Below are 17,110 nucleotides of genomic sequence, written 5' to 3' on the forward strand. Positions count from 1 at the left end.
TTTAAGATAACTTTGTTTGTATTGAGATATCCCGATATAACATCGATTAAAATCCTACGGGATTTGTGTGAGATTTAATATTGTACTCATAAATTATGTTTAATATTTTAGTAAATGAATAACCACATACAGCCGTATCTGGTCTAAAGGAAAACTTATTGGAGGACATAAGAAATTATCTACTATCTATAAGACAATTAATAAAATTATAAGATATTTTTACAAACTGAACAGAGATGGCGCATTGGTTATAACGCGTGCATCTTAACCGTTGATTGCGGGTTTATAATTCATCTCGTGCTCGGCGGTGAAGGAAAACATCGTAAGGAAGCCTGCATGTGTCTAATTTCAACGAAATTCTGCCACGTGTATCCATCAACCCGCATTCGAGTAGCGTGGTGGTATATGCTCCAAAACCTTTTCCTCTAAGGGAGAGGAGGCCTTAGCCCAGCAGTGGGAAATTTACAGACTTTTAATGTGATGTGTTAATGTAATAAGATATTAATTATATTTTTAGTGTTTTGTTAAGGTACACCATTTAAGACAGCTAAACGATTCTTATTGTAACTGCTAATGGTAAAATAGGTAAACAACTTACCTGGCTTTTATTGAAAATACAGATTAAATATATTAAAGCGTGTACTTTACAATTGTCACCTTACTTTATCGTCAGAAGTAATTTACACGACGTTCGTCATTCCGTATTAAATGTTAGGTAGCAATAGTTCGTTATTATAATAATTGAACAGATGCATTACGCGCATCTTATTTACAAAATCTAAATAAATATATATTTATATAATTGTTTTTATTCGTGCATCAATCACGTGCAAAGTACTGATTTTATTGAGTTGAGATATGTATGATATGATATGTATCGACGCGGAAACATCCGTAGGCCCGTGGCTATAGACTAATTATTTTTTTTATTCCGCCAATACTTCTCCCTTTTGCCCAGCGAAGCGATCAAGTAACAAATAAAATCATATATAAATTAATAATAAAAAAAAAACAAATGACAATCATTTATTGTTTGTTTATTGTTTTAATATTTACTCTGTCTGACGGTAATCGTTTATTTTTTTAATCCTATTAGCGAATGACTAATATCTAGGACAAGCTACAAGGTGTGTATGACGTATTTAGTGACGTATGTATGTGCGATACTATGATATTACAGAAGTTGATTCTTGATATTATGTACGTTTGTAATAAACATCAAGATGAATCGACGTATAGATTACGATATCAAAGGGCAGATTTCTCCCTCAATACATAATACTTTTCAAATCCTCGATATTGATTGATTTACCACAAATATCTACTATATTGTATTTCACTAAACTGTTACGAATTAACAAAGAAATTCTTTTGAAAAATAGAGAGTGGAGAGCGTCGCTATGGATGTATAAGAAAAAAATGAAAAACGTAAACAAACAATTCTACCTAATTGAGCTAAATTATATTGCCTATTTGATATTAAAATTTCATTTAAAAGAGTTTTCATCATTTTGGCGCTAAAAATATATGAGTGACTTGCAGTTTAAAATGAAATGAAATCAAAAGACTTTTGAATTAACGCGAGGTTTCGCTTGAGACCCACTAATATTACATGAGGAGTGGAATCTCGATTCTGATTGTATCATGACACTATTTTGATTTTGTCTCATTATTAATATAAATATATCTATCACTATCAACTATGCTTCCAAGACATGAAAATAAATATCTCATGTCTTCGAGTGAATAAGACAAAACAATAATTATACACAAAGTACAAAGAATACAAAGACTCCAGTTTGTGTGTGCGACTGTTCATGTTCATATCAAATAAATCATTATATAACAAAGAACGAACAAACCAACTTTAATAAGATAAGCGTAATAGAAAACAGTATAGGCATTGTTTACCATCATTAAAACTAAAAAATAAATTTGATGCCGTATTTTATGCCCGGTCCCTATTTGGCTCGACAGTAAGTTCTTTTGCTACACATACACATATAAATAAAAAAAGATACAGTAGTTATTCGATTTTGTATAACACGTAGTTTGACTTTATACATCATTCGAAATAGTCTTTATAGACATTGATATAGAGTCGATATTGCTAAAGCTGTAGTAGTTTTGATCGATAGGTATAAATATAACATTTTTTTGTTCTTTCATATACATAATGACTAGTTGTCCCCCGCGGCTTTGCTCGCGTTTTAGGGGTTGGTTGTCATGTGCTAGGCAAAAAAATTAGCCTTTGTCCTTCCTTGGAGTTCAAATTTGTTTCATACCAAATTTCATCAAATTCGGTTCATTGGTTTAGCGGTGAAAGAGCGACAGACAGACAGACAGAGTTACTTTCACATTTATAATTAGTATAGATATAATGTAGACTGTAGTACGAGGGTTTAAAAGTAATTGATTCGAACAAAATCAAAATCTAAGTACTTTAATCAAGAAAGCTTTTAAATCGTCGTTTTACAAACCACCGGTTCGGAATGTAGATTCTACCGATAAGAACCGGCAAGAAACTCAGTTACTCTTTTTCAACATTTAAAATACAAGCAAATAAGCTTATTTCGATACATACTATCAAGTCAGAAATATTTCACATGGCAACAATAATATACTGGCTTTTCACGTGAGTCATAAAGTTCGTATAATGTTGACCTATTTGGGGTAATATTTTATATATTAACGGTTAATATTATTATTAACGGTATTTTTAATTGTTATTATTTTAAATTGACATTAATATATGACTACATCGAGTAAATCATTGGAATATTAATATATATATATAGAGGTATGAACAAATCATACATTTGTATCAAGAAATACACTTTTAATTTGTTTGTATGTATTCTTTTTACTATGTGTTAGCCGTCTATCAGAGTAGAGAACTTTGGTGCCCCCGGTGCTGTGAGTCTGCCTATCTGCCTTTGTAGAAGATAATCATATTAAAATTTTATTCTTACACAATTTTTATAATCTAAACTGCTTTGTTTTTGATATTTTAAAAGGGCTCCATCTTTCTTTGGCTACGAGCCCACTAAAATGCTCTAAATATAACGTATATTAGAATGGGTGTGTCGAGGATAGTATGCATTGTATGTGGAGAGATTATGCGATAAACAGTAGGAACCTTGCCAAACCGGGAAACTGAATTGCCAGAGTTATTTATGTTATATTGTACCCCGGCTTTATAAAATTAATGAATTGAGTAACTATTTTAATCACATCTTTCATAAAATAACTTCGATCTTTTCGCATATTTAAACTAATCAATTTTCAGTTTATTATAAAGGTTTTGGTCAACCTACATCTTAATGACAGCGTTGAGTGATATGTGTTCAATATGATTTATTTGATTATATCGGGAATCCCCTGAATTTAAAACTAAGCCGTTGCTCGTTTTATCTTATCCTTGAGTATCATGTGTCGTCAAGTATAAACTTATAAAAATAAAACTAAAATCAACTTTGTGAACTCACTTAATGTAATATAAAATAAAAAAGTCGATCCATATGTTATGTAGTTGAAATATTATCAACGACAAATATATAATACATATAAATAATTACCAAATATCCTAACTTATTTAAAATGAATAAATAAATATCACATTTATTCTAATAATTTGTCATTTATATAAGACCTTTAGTAGCTTAGATATTTTTGACCAGTCAATCGTTACTATGTACTCTACAAAAATATTATAAATTCCAAATTATCTCTGTCTGTTACCTCTTCACGTTTAAACCGCTGAACCGATTTAGATGGAAATTGGTGTGGAAATACTTTGAATCCCAGGAAAGGACATAGACTACTTTTATTAATTATCCCTCGATGGATTAAAATAGGGCTGTAGGTAAAGTTCTATAAATTTCGTGCGGGTACAGCCTTAGTTTCAACTAGTTTTATATAAATATAGCATATATCGTACAAATAATAATAATAATTTATTGTTTTTTTATTTTCTCCTCGGGTATTATATTACGTAATTCAAATTTTATCGTGCCTAATTATTAATGTTAACGTCCAATTAATATAGGTATATAAATGATGCATGCTGTGCTTACCTTTAAACAGTTTTGCATATTATATTGTATTTTTTTATGCTACTATTTTTGCAACAAACACTTGTTACTCCTGTTACTCGACAGCATAGAGTCAGTAACTCTTTTGTGGGACAATGTATACGGTATCCCAAAATTAGAAAGCGTTCAAAATACCTATGTTGCCAAATTTAAAAAAAAAATGTTAATGAACGCTTGTGTGAAAGGCTATTATACAATTAGTGAGTTTATGATTGACAGCACACCTTGGGAATGAAATTATCACCTCATAACTATTTATTTTCATATGGAATATATTATGTAAAAAATAAAATTGACAAAAATAGAGGATGAACAGGAAATGGCGACCAGATAGTAAGCGGTCACAACCACTACAGACATCGGCGTTGTGAGAAATATTAACTACTCCTTACATCGCCAATGCGCCGTAAACATCGGGATCTAATATGTTTAGTTCCTTGTCCCTTTAATTACACTGACGCACTTCATCACCCTTCACACAAGAATACAACAATACTAATTATTGATGTTTACCGGTATAATGTGTGATGAGAGGATGCTACCCAATGTCCTGCTACCAAGGATTTCCTACGATAGTCTGTAGAAAATGTCTATAACCGGGTGGCACACCAAAGTGATGTATTTAACCGACATTCATTAAGTATTCACTTTGGAAACAGTATACCTAGAAATTAATAATCATTATTTCAATGTAGTCGATAATAATTAACATTCCACTGACCCCATCAAGGAATATTTTTAAGATAAAATCCATGATCTTGGTTATACATCTAACCTCTCTGTAATTATAAGTCTATATTCTATTTAATATGTAAACAAAAGCGCGTATGCCAGGTGCATCAAGTTAGGTTAAATTTTGAACTTTATAATTTGTTACTTTAAAAATATTAAATAAGTCTTAAGCTTCGCGTAATTAAAAAAAAAAAGGATATGACGTTTTTATTAACTGCTCAGTACTTTACTTTATAATTGTTAATTTAAAAACATGTCTATGTCCTTCCTTGGAGTTCAAGCTTACTTCGTACCAAATTTCATCAAATTCGATTCAGTGGTTTGGCAGTGAAAGAACAACATACAGACAGAGTTACTTTCGCATTTATAATATTAGTATACATTATTTTAGGATATCGAGCGCATTTATACTTTAAAAGACTACATGTATACGTATATCCCAAATAATATCGATATATCTTTTGTTGACTATTAAATAAGTTAATACTACACACAAGTAATTTTATATGTTAAGTCTAATCTAAGTTATGAGTGTTTTTGTTGTTTTAGATTTGTTTACATTAATTGGACTGTGCACATTTGACCCTTTGACAAAACTTCAATTATTTATGTCATCTATCACGCCAACTTGGAATGTCAACAAGAAAGTTACCAAGTGTTAGTAATATGATTAATTTTATATCCATATATAGGTAGATGTTATGATAACATTCGTAATTGCTTACTTCGCTCTATATAAAGGGTTATCGATATTTACTTCGACCTCGGTTTAAATGTCAGTATTTGACGCTAACATGTTTGTTGTACGTAATTATATTTTTCTTTCCTTAAGTCCTTTTTTTTTTCAAATAAAGCGAATTAACCATCAATGCACGTAAGTTAAATTTTTAAATGTACAGCGCAACAAAATTGTAGCGGATATATAAAAATAAACAATAAAATAATAAAATAATAAATAATATAATAAAATAAAAAAGGAAAATTATTTTCTAATTTAAAATGCCGCTGATTTTTTATCTAATTTTTTTCATTGTTAAGTACTCTATTGTTTGAAAATTGTTTGTCATTGTTAAGTACTCTACATACATTACTATACCTATATGAAAACCTACACATGCTATATGCAGCTATAAAAAGCACAACATGTATAAAATACATGCGTAAAATATAAATATATAAAATAACTTATACAAGTATAGCCTTATATTTTTATTGTGGTTAATAAGGCTGAATTACATCTTACAAGGTTCTCGGTTGATTGCTACTACAGATATTATTTTATGTGATAAAATCAATACGGATTTATTAATATTATAATTTAATAGCCACGCAGTACTACAATAAACGTTTGTCTACCATTTTTTACTTACATTCTTGTTTACTTAATAAACGTAAATCTTATAAAATTTATTTTTGTTGATGATACCTAAGTAATAAATTAGACTTTCATGAGTTACTTAAAAAAACATAGTCGAAAACTAAAGCTATAATATTAAAATATAATATCGTCAATGACACCCGCGAACAAGAATAATATTTTATAAAAAAAAAAAAAAAAACTAAAAAATATCTGCTATCTTATTTAAGTAAATATGTTTATTAATATAATACAAGTATCCGATTATTTTTCTAATTATCAAACGTCACCGTCACAAGTGTCAAAGTATCGATTTGATCGAACCACATTTGACAGATACCAGTCCAGTCGCGAAATACTGTCCCGATAAAGCGGTAGTGATTCACATATATATTGTTTTTTAGAATTAAACCGATATTGATTTAATAAAGTTGAACCACGTGTAATTTATTAATTTAACTGTTGAAATGGACACGGAAGATAACCGTGCTGAGGGCTGGAAATATTTAAACAAGCAATATTTCGGTGATGGTTGGTACAACTTCTTTGATGTTTCGAATTCGAATGCGAAATGAATTATATCGCTACCAGGGTCGTTTACATTTACCATTAACTCAGTGATTAGTGTATATCTAGAAACGCGGAATTGAACTATTTCGAAGAATCAACTCTAATGACAAGGACGACTAGATAGTGATCATTATAGAGAAAATAGTTTCCAACATCGTCAATTAGTGCTATCTTTTCATGTAACTTTACCGATGATAAAACTAATTAATCACATGTGCAGATTACTTGTTGCTGCACACACTACTTGACATTTCGTCAATATGTAATTTAATGTGACTTACAACCTTTATGTCACTGGTAATTTGAGTGTTTTAACAAATATTTATAAATAAAAAATGATGTTACCGTTAAAATTCACATATGTTGTTAATTAGTAATGATCAATCATAATCTGGTTAACCTTGAAATTTAATTTAAAATAATTGTTTGTGGTGCTATTTTTATCTTCTATAAACATTATTTAATCTGATGATACCATAATCCTGTTAAGTAAGATATATGTAATAGATAATAGGAAGTTGTTGAAAATTATCTAAATCAAAAATAGTGATTAAAAATAATTCAATTCTGTATGTTTTGCATTAAAATATTATATTTGTATTTGAATGCTAGTTACACAGTCAATTATATAAGTATTATATGCATAAAATTAAACAAGTTAGTCTCGTCTACAAAAATTAACCAGTCTACCAAATCAGTTAATATATTTATAATACTATTAATTTGAAATACTGTATTAAATTAACATACATATTATAAAATGAATACCTCAATCTTATTACAAAGATAAACTAAATTTAGATATAACAAAAAAATGTAACTGTGCTTCTTGTCAGTCAGTTAAATCTACAATTCAAATCTGTAGAAATGAAATCCTGTGAAATGGCAATTCAAATCGGCTTCTCGGAGTCAAAAATCCCCTAACCTTATGTATTCAATTCATGAAATTTGTACTTATTTTTAAGCTGATATACAAAAATGTATTTTTGATGTTTCAGGTGAACGAGCCAACTATGTGAACATTCCTCATGTCATTGCGATGGTCGGCCTGCCAGCTCGTGGCAAGACATACATATCTAAGAAACTTTCACGTTACCTCAATTGGATAGGAATTAATACCAGGGGTAAGTATTATAAGATATTTGTTAACATATCAAAGTATTACTAAGTATTTTCCACCTACGGTTCCACTTGCATGGAAGAGGGGGATAGAAAATCTATCCTTTTACGTATCCCTGATATGTGTAAGCAAAATTTCACATGAAATCGTAACAAACAAACTTACTTTTCTATTTATAATATTAGTTAGGATAATCTATCAGAGGTAAATAAAAATTTGTAGTATAAGTATACATTATATTACTAAGATTTTAGTATACAAAATCGAATTAACTCCTCAAATAATCTCTATTCAAAAACAATTTCTGTTCTAGTTTTTAATCTCGGCGAGTATAGACGCCACGCGACCACCGCCTACACCAGCCATGAGTTTTTCCGCGCAGACAACAAGGAGGCGATGGCGATACGGCAGCAGTGTGCGCTCGACGCGCTGCACGACGTCTGCGAGTGGCTCGTCAAGGGCGGAGAGGTGGCCGTAAGTATCAAATTCATACACACACAGAAATATACACTAGATAAGAAAGTTACATAAACTTAAATAGACACATATGCATACATTTTTAAATATGTGAACACGGGACTCACACCAAACTTTAAATGCCTCAATGTCTACTTTTGATTTTAGTAGAGAGTTGATGGAATAGAAATACCTCTAAACACTCATTGGCTTAAGAACTGTTACAACTTAATTCAACAAGCACCCAATGAACAAGATTCTTACTTTTTAAAATGTATATAAAGCAATCAAATATTTCTTATGTTTCAGGTGTTTGATGCGACCAACTCGACGATGGAACGACGGCGTATGATCCGCGACATCGTCGTTCACAAGATGGGCTTTAAGTTATTTTTAGTAGAGTCCATCTGCGACGATCCAAGGATCATTGAACAAAATATTATGGTGAGTATACAGAATTGTTGTATGAGTATAGTTTAAGTTTAAATATAGTTTGAGTTTTTCAATGATAAAAAGAAAAATTAAAAATTAAGAATTATCAAATGTAAAACAAGATATGTATTTGAGACTAGCTAGACTATTAAGATCAACGTCCATTATATTGCCTCCAGTTTTTTTCTGTTTCAATAACTCCTAAGATTCAACTCAAGATAAGATAAGATGAATATAGGAATCCATTATTTAACATTAATACGGAAATATAACAACTTATGGATGAGATCTTATCTTAATTTTCCCATGTCATATAGATAACAGATTCCCATAGACAAGAAAATATAGCCTTTATAAAACAATTGCCAAAAAGTTTGTCGAGTACTCTGATTTACATCAAATATTAATAGTATTTCAAAAATTAGTGAATAATACTTTAATTAGTAACAATTGAGTCCCTTACTGATTCTATTCTACGATCACAATGCCCTTGACAGAACTTAAAGATTTGAATAATGAATATTATGAAGCAAAAACTATGAGTCGTTGCAACAACATAGTCTTCAATTAGACTATCGTGTCTATTATAGTCCTAATTGGTCATAAATTAATTTTCTCCTCGAAAACTTTAAAGCTGCCAAGAAGACTTCAAGTGGATGATATTGAAACGGTATTGTACTAACCTAGTTTAAACATTTCATTAGAGTTTTATGTGTAACATGACGCAATCTCTATACAAGCATTTTTATATTTTCCGAAGAAAAAATAAATTATCACATTGAAACCAAGCAAATATGTCATAATTAATGGTTATTCAAGTTTATTTAATTAGTACCAATGGCAGGATAAGTACAGATAAACAAACCTTTAATTTACATATTTCATATGACTTGCTAATAGTTCTATTATGTAATGCTACATATAATATATATACTACAAACAGATCTTTATTTATACCTAGGTATAATTCATCTAGATGAACCTACGGCGTTACACACAGCCTTCATCCACATTACTACGAAAGTTCACATAATATTATAACTCCAACAAAAGTTCTCATTTTTTCACCGATATCACAAATTATTTAGATCTTGTCTAATGATATCACGTTAATTCAAGGTCAAAATTGCTTATTTATTTTTTCTCCTGCCATTGAGATCGACTGTTTACATATTATATCGGTTTTAAAGAACTTTTTCTGCCACCAGTACAAAATAAAATATTTCGTGAATATCAATTTTTATTTATATATTTATGAGATTAGCAGTAATTTACAAACAATATCAATTACATAGAGTATTAGTAGTATTGAATAATTAAAAACATTGCTTCTAATGTAACTGTGGAATTTTAACTTTAGTTCAGAGTTTTTACATGACTTTTAGTAAAGTTAAATTTGGAGAAATTATGGCATAATGACCCCCTTAAACTCTGTCAATATGGGATCAAATAATAATTATGTTTACTTACATTTAAAGATGTTTCATGTTAAATATGGTTAAAAAAATTATAAAAACGGAAGTGACAAACCTCTTTGGTACATTTACAAGACTTAGCTGCTGGACCGATTCTATTTTGTTGGAAAATTCTCTATTAATCTAGTGTCAAAAATAAAACTTATTAATAATCAACTCTTTCATATAAGAATTGTTTATGACTTAATATGTTGATGAACTTTTGCGAAGTATGTTATGCATTGTATACATTACATTTGGGTTTTATAAGAAATACATTAAAATAGATTAAAACATATGTTATATGAAACAATAATATTATGAACTTATATGAAGGAAATAATAACTATTTTCAAAATTATTTAGTATGTTTTAAGTAATATATTATAAAAAAAAAATTATAATAATCACTATAAGAAAACTTTAGTTGTGAATAAATGTTAATATTGTATAATGTAATGTTGATCTTCTTTCACAGGAGGTAAAAGTGAGCAGCCCAGACTACACGAATATACAGGATACAGATAATGTTTTAGATGATTTCCTTCTAAGAATAGAACATTATAAGGAAAAGTATGAACCATTGGACGAAACACTCGAGTCTGACTGCAGCTTTATGAAGATATATGATACAGGGGAAAAAGTCGTTGTACATAAACACGAAGGACACATACAGAGTAGGATTGTATACTATCTCATGAACATACATATTGTACCTAGAACTATTTATTTGACTAGGGTGAGTAGATTTCTTCTGTCTGATATTATTGCAGAACTTTATGATTGTAAATAACATTAAATACTTATTTACTTTATAGAAAACAAATAACAAATGCTTACTTTATGGCTTTGTTACTATAAATTTTAAATTAGTGTAACATGAAATATTAATTGTAAAAATTTACAAATACTTTTGTATGTGCATAATATTAGACAAAATATACAAATAAATATTATAAAAATAAAGCGAACGTATCTTACCCGCAGCACGGCGAGAGCCTGCACAACCTGGTGGGGCGCATCGGCGGCGACAGCGAGCTGTCGGCGCGCGGCAAGCAGTACGCCAGCGCGCTGGCCGGATACATCGAGCAGCAGAGCATCCCCGGCCTGCGCGTGTGGACGTCGTGGATGCGGCGCGCCATTCAGACCGTCAAGGACGTGCGCGCGCCGCAGGAGCGCTGGAAGGCGCTCAACGAGATCGACGCCGTGAGTGTCTCTGTGTGCGTGCGTGTATGTGTGGACATGTGCGAGTGCGAAAATAGCCCAATCGAAACGAGCATTACATTGAATATACCCATATATGATGAATATATTATGAGCAAGTTGGCTTACATACCAATCATATGCCGTGCAAACATTACAAAACTTATAATACTAATAGTATTGGTGTTCGTTCGTAGAGTGAGTAATGAGTGAATGGTGTCTACCTAGATAGGCTACTACTCGGCCAAACCACTAATTATTTAACAGACTTATTTGTTTTCTAACAAATTTCCTTTTGTTTTCAGGGCATCTGTGAAGAGATGACCTACGCTGAGATCCAAAGTAAATACCCGTCCGATTTCAACGCGCGGGACGCGAATAAATTCGCGTACCGTTACCCTCGCGGGGAGAGCTACGAGGATCTGGTGGCGAGGCTGGAACCAGTCATCATGGAGCTGGAGCGGCAGGGCAACGTGCTGGTGGTCTCACACCAGGCTGTCATGCGCTGCCTGCTCGCGTATTTCCTTGACAAATCCGCCGGTATGTTAACTGTACAGCTATTCAACATTTTACGAAGGAAGGGAAAATCGATATTAAACTATGCCAGTCCTCAGAATGTGTAAGAACTGACTTAAAAAGTGTTGACACACACGCCTCTTACCTGAATTTATATTATTTTATATAATTATATCTGTAAATGTTAGCTTCGCTTGGAACTCATTGCATGTTCTGTGTGTACAGAGGAGCTGCCGTACCTGCACGTGCCGCTGCACACTGTGATCAAGCTGACACCGGTCGCGTACGGCTGTCGCGAGGAACACATCAAGCTGTCCGTGGAAGCCGTGGACACGCACCGCCCCAAGCCTTCTGTGAGTCCCCCCAAAGCTCTAAATACCAACTATATATAATCCTCCTATAATTATAAACTTATGAGCAACCCTATTTTTAATAACAGATATACTACACTTTATTTCTTAGAGTTAATATTAACGTTTCCGATGATACATTATTTATCGAAAGAAGTTTGTCAAGTTTGAGGAGGAAAATGGTTATGTATATGGTGTAAGAGTAACCAATTACATGACAATGTAACATCCATGTTGAAATCACAGATTTGACACGAATTACTGAATTAATTAAGCATTGTGCGATAAATAAACAGTTATTAATTACCAGATCTTTGACCAATGCAAGTTTATATGTAACAATGAGAGTCGTTTTTTTATATTTTATCCTTGGTTTCCAGTTCTGCCTTATAATGTTAAGCAAATCAACTATGCTCACAAAAAAATGAGCATAGTCTATCAAATTAGATAGTTATTTTCTACGACTAATATAATATTACTTTTTTTTATTAACAGTAACATAAAAGCACCTGCTACTATTTAGCACAGATAATTATTATAACTTTCTGTCATCCAAATTTCTCACTTGCTGTAAGCTCTTTGCTACATTAACCTCCTTATTGTACCGAATAATATAAAACGAATTAAACTGAGCAACTAACGATTATATGAAACAGTGAAATGAAGAGGTAATTGTTTAAGGGTAATTAAAAACAAATTGCAACAAACTAGATTTCAATTACAATATTATTATTTACTGATCCACTATCTCGGAAATTATACTTACAATTTTTTTTTATTAATTTGACAGCTTATTAATTTATTTTTTTTCTAAATTATACTATTTTATGATTTAAACATATTGAAATATTTTATAAACCCGTAATTATTTCTGACAGGAGGAAGGTGACGACTCATCTGGCTCAGACGTACGCAAACCATAATGTGACCTCTTGTTGTCATGTTGCTTACAGATACAACGAAAATTTTAAATATCGAATAAATTGTTTTTTTTTATCCTCAAATTTTGACTAAGAAACAACAAATATATTTTAATATGTAAACACACGATTTAATTAAAAATATACATTAAGGAAAAAACGAATTGAGAAACTAAGAGTAACCAATGACATTCGTCTAATCTAAATGAACCCATTTCAATTTCCTCTATTTAAGGATAATAGGTGCTTCATAGTATCTGTTAATATGAATAAACATCATACGTAAAATATTTTTTTTATTATTAATTAAGCAACATGTCAACAAGTATGGTCAATAAATTCGATAGCATAGAAATTTTATCATAGCATGAATTGTATTTTTTTTTAAATGAAGATTGGATTTTATTCTCTAACTCTAAGTTAAGTTGTTAATTTTTTTTCAGGGTGATGGTTTTTTTTAATGGGTTTTGGGTACAAGGATATAAAAATTTAATGTTTTTTTCTTTATTAATTTTTTATACAGTTATTTTACACTCGTATGTTTTGTTGTATTTATGGTCTTTCTATTTATAATAGACTTATAATTCTAAATATAATAGACAATTATCAACTTATTTAAAAAAAATAGATAAAGTATTAAAGTATCACTGCTGGGTTAAGGCCTCCTCTCATTTCCACAAGAACAAGGTCTACTTACCCCGCCATGCTACTCTTATGCATATGGGTTGGTGGATGAAAAAGTATACTCCATTGAAAACTAGTCAACATTCAATTATATTTGTATATTATACATATATTTTTGTGTGTGTGCAAGTGTATTTAAAATAAGTTAAGTTATTTTTGTTACATTAAGGACTGCTATTTAATGCACATCGTGTTTGTGTGTTTTTGTTTAACATTTTCAAATTTATGTCTATTTGAAAATAATTGTTTCATAATAATTACAATATATCAGACTTCATATTTTATTAACAGGTGATACCAGCTCCGCCTATTAAGCCGCCAGTCCCACCCATACTCAATGGGGACACCAATGGAGAAAACAAAGAAAATTATAATAATTAACACAAGCTACTCTAGCTCAACACCATAAACAATATAGAAGCTTATAGTAAAAGAAGTTTGACCAATTGTGAAATGCGTACAGATAAAATAAAACTGTGGTAAAATATGGCGTATGGTCTGTGAGTCGAATTTGAGACTGATAAGTGATTTTAGACTAATCTTTCATTTTATAACCGCATTATAAAATATAAAAAAAAATGAAATTAAATTTCATTATCATTTCGTCACTCGTATCTGAAAATGCGCGGAGTTACACAGTTCATGTCAAAAGGACAATACGTATTATCTTATGTACTAAGATGAATTTAAAATAAAGTCCGGCCAATATTAGATGAAAATCGTCGTGTTTTTTATACTATCAACGTAATAAATAAATAATTGTTGTCTATGTTTTCTACATTGTTAAATTCATTCAATTGATAGATTTTTTTTTATATAATTTATTTAAATCACCAAATTAGGTATCAAATACCGCGAGTTTTTATGTTTATTTTCCTACCAAAGATAACTGACTATATTGAGTTTTAGGTACTTTTGGAATGTGATTATTTTTAATATTTATTATTATAACTTCAAGACCAATAATGTAATATAATGTTTCGTAGTACTGTCTATATAATTTGTGTATACTTTTGTAAATTTATATGTAAATATATAATTTAATTATGTATTTATGTTTAACGTGTAACTCTGCGCTTATATTTTTGTAATCTCCCTCGTTTCTACCTAATCACTAGTTCATATTATTATAAATTAATTATAAACTATTACATTATAGAGGATTTTTACAAAAATGGCTATATGTAAATTTATAATTTTAAATGTTAATTTAATATTTAAATATAAGTATGTTAAGCGGGTGTGTGGTTTTTATTAAATCCTTATTTTATAGCAAACTTTCATATTGACACTAAAAATCAGATTGCTTAAAAATTTAATAGTATTTCTCAATCCGACACTATATTCAAAAGTACTTAAACGTATCTTATTTCTCATTCTATGAACAGGAAACCTAATTAAGATCAATCCAAATACTTTCATGGTGCGTTTTTGTGTTTGAAGACGGCATTTTCCTACTACCTCCCTCCGACGGTACCGGATGTCTATAATTTTACCTGTTGTTATATTATAAAAAAGATCTTACTGCAAGAAGATTCGGTAGGAAATTTTAAATCGTCAACGTAACAAGAACGTCGTAAAGTCATATACATACATGCCAATGTTTCACCCTTATGTACCTATGTTTAGTTAAGTATTTAGAATATTCATTACTACTCTCCTTTTCAAGGAGAAGGTTACAGCTTACTCGTGGTTTACTCGAATCTCAGCCGACACATAAAGGTTTATTAAGATGTTTTCCTTCATCCCGAATCAATCATAAACACAAACTAACCACATCAAATTTCAGTTGAACTTGCCCGGATTTGAATTTAGAGTCCTCCGCTTTGATACACATCTCGTAACCATCACGGCTATGAGTTGAAACAATAACATAAATTGAATCGTAACTTAGGAAATCGGTTCCGTAGAAAGCTTTTAATTAGTAATACATCAACCTTCTTCGTAAAAAGGTAATATACAAACAGAAAATTTAAATAAATATTCAATTTCAACGTGGTAGGCTTTGTACAGGTCCGTTTGGGTAGGTGCCACCCACCCATCAATTCGTTCTACCGCCTAAAATCAATACTCTGTATTTCTATGTTTTTGGCTTAGTAAATTGAGTCAAGAATAACAATCACAAAAGATAAAAACATTCTAGATCGCATCAGCGCATCGGTAGTTTAAGAAGTGATACCTCTGCTCATCGTTTCATGCTATCTAGTGAATCTGCTTCCCATATATCTTCATATTTTTAATAAATAATTATGTATCACTATAAACAACTATAAAAACTGATGTGGATACGGCACGCCTTGTGTACTTCAGTTATTTCCATAGTATAATGTCGTATGGCATCCTACTCTGGGGTAATGCAGCTGACATTAATACTATTTTTGTACTGCAGAAGAGGGCTATTCGTGCAATTTATAACCTGGTCCCAAAAGATTCGTTAAGAGGTAAATTTAAAGAAATTAAAATAATGACTGTCGCTTCTCAATTTGTTTTTGATAATGTTATGTATGTACGCAAAAACATAAATGATTTTCCCAGAAATTGTGACGTACATTCTATTAACACTAGGAACAAGAATAAACTTGTTACTCCAAGTACCCGATTACACAGGGTTAGTAACTCTTTTTTGGGGCAATGGGCTTTTGTGGGGCAAACGTTCAAAATTATTCAATTATAAAATTCAAAAGAGTCGTTAAAGAGCGTTTGTGTGCTAAAGGATATTACAACACTAATGAATTTTTAGTTGACTGCACACCTTGGGAATGAAATGATCGCCTCCAGGCTGTTTCAAACAACTAAAATATACTTATCATTGTACCTACATGGAAAATGGTTAAAAAAAATAAAAAAAATATATCCCGCTGAGTTTCTTTCGCCGGTTCTTCTCAGGTCCGAGGTGCTAAATTCCGAACCGGTGGTAGATTTTTGACAATCAATAAGCAAGTGCAAACACTTCTATATTGAATAAAGATTTTTGACTTTTGACTTTTGAATGCTAATTTATATGGGTAATATATGTTCTAATTATATTTTATTACTTATAATGGTGAAATGAGTTCGATTTGAAGAAAACCATTACTGCAGCAACATACCATTAGGTCATTTCTCGTCGTCAAGCCTGAGTTTGGAATAACCAATATAATTAAATCATCAATCTTGTGCTACGTACCTAGAGGACGTACAGTATCGATCGACGTTTCATCGATGAATTCGTTTTGCGATCAG

General features: G+C 30.9%; 1 protein-coding gene across 4 annotated transcripts in view; it reads left to right on the forward strand.

The window, feature by feature from the left end:
- The window catches only part of LOC125068017 (6-phosphofructo-2-kinase/fructose-2,6-bisphosphatase), a 33,472-nt gene extending 18,598 nt beyond the window's left edge, over positions 1-14,874 (forward strand). Inside the window, exons 1-10 of one of the 4 annotated variants that reach the window (XM_047676966.1) lie at positions 6,541-6,714; positions 7,752-7,877; positions 8,187-8,347; positions 8,639-8,773; positions 10,694-10,954; positions 11,203-11,421; positions 11,724-11,958; positions 12,160-12,287; positions 13,163-13,192; positions 14,180-14,874. In XM_047676966.1, coding sequence (XP_047532922.1) covers positions 6,651-6,714; positions 7,752-7,877; positions 8,187-8,347; positions 8,639-8,773; positions 10,694-10,954; positions 11,203-11,421; positions 11,724-11,958; positions 12,160-12,287; positions 13,163-13,192; positions 14,180-14,269 — 1,449 coding nt within the window. In that variant the 5' untranslated portion in view covers positions 6,541-6,650 and the 3' untranslated portion in view covers positions 14,270-14,874. Of the gene's footprint in view, positions 1-6,540; positions 6,715-7,751; positions 7,878-8,186; positions 8,348-8,638; positions 8,774-10,693; positions 10,955-11,202; positions 11,422-11,723; positions 11,959-12,159; positions 12,288-13,162; positions 13,193-14,179 lie in introns of those variants that run through there. The other 3 variants (XM_047676963.1, XM_047676965.1, XM_047676964.1) reach the window with 3 other exon arrangements.
- Positions 14,875-17,110: the final 2,236 nt, after the last annotated feature.

This window comes from Vanessa atalanta, chromosome 13, assembly GCF_905147765.1.
Source record: "Vanessa atalanta chromosome 13, ilVanAtal1.2, whole genome shotgun sequence".
Classification (NCBI taxonomy): domain Eukaryota; kingdom Metazoa; phylum Arthropoda; class Insecta; order Lepidoptera; family Nymphalidae; genus Vanessa; species Vanessa atalanta.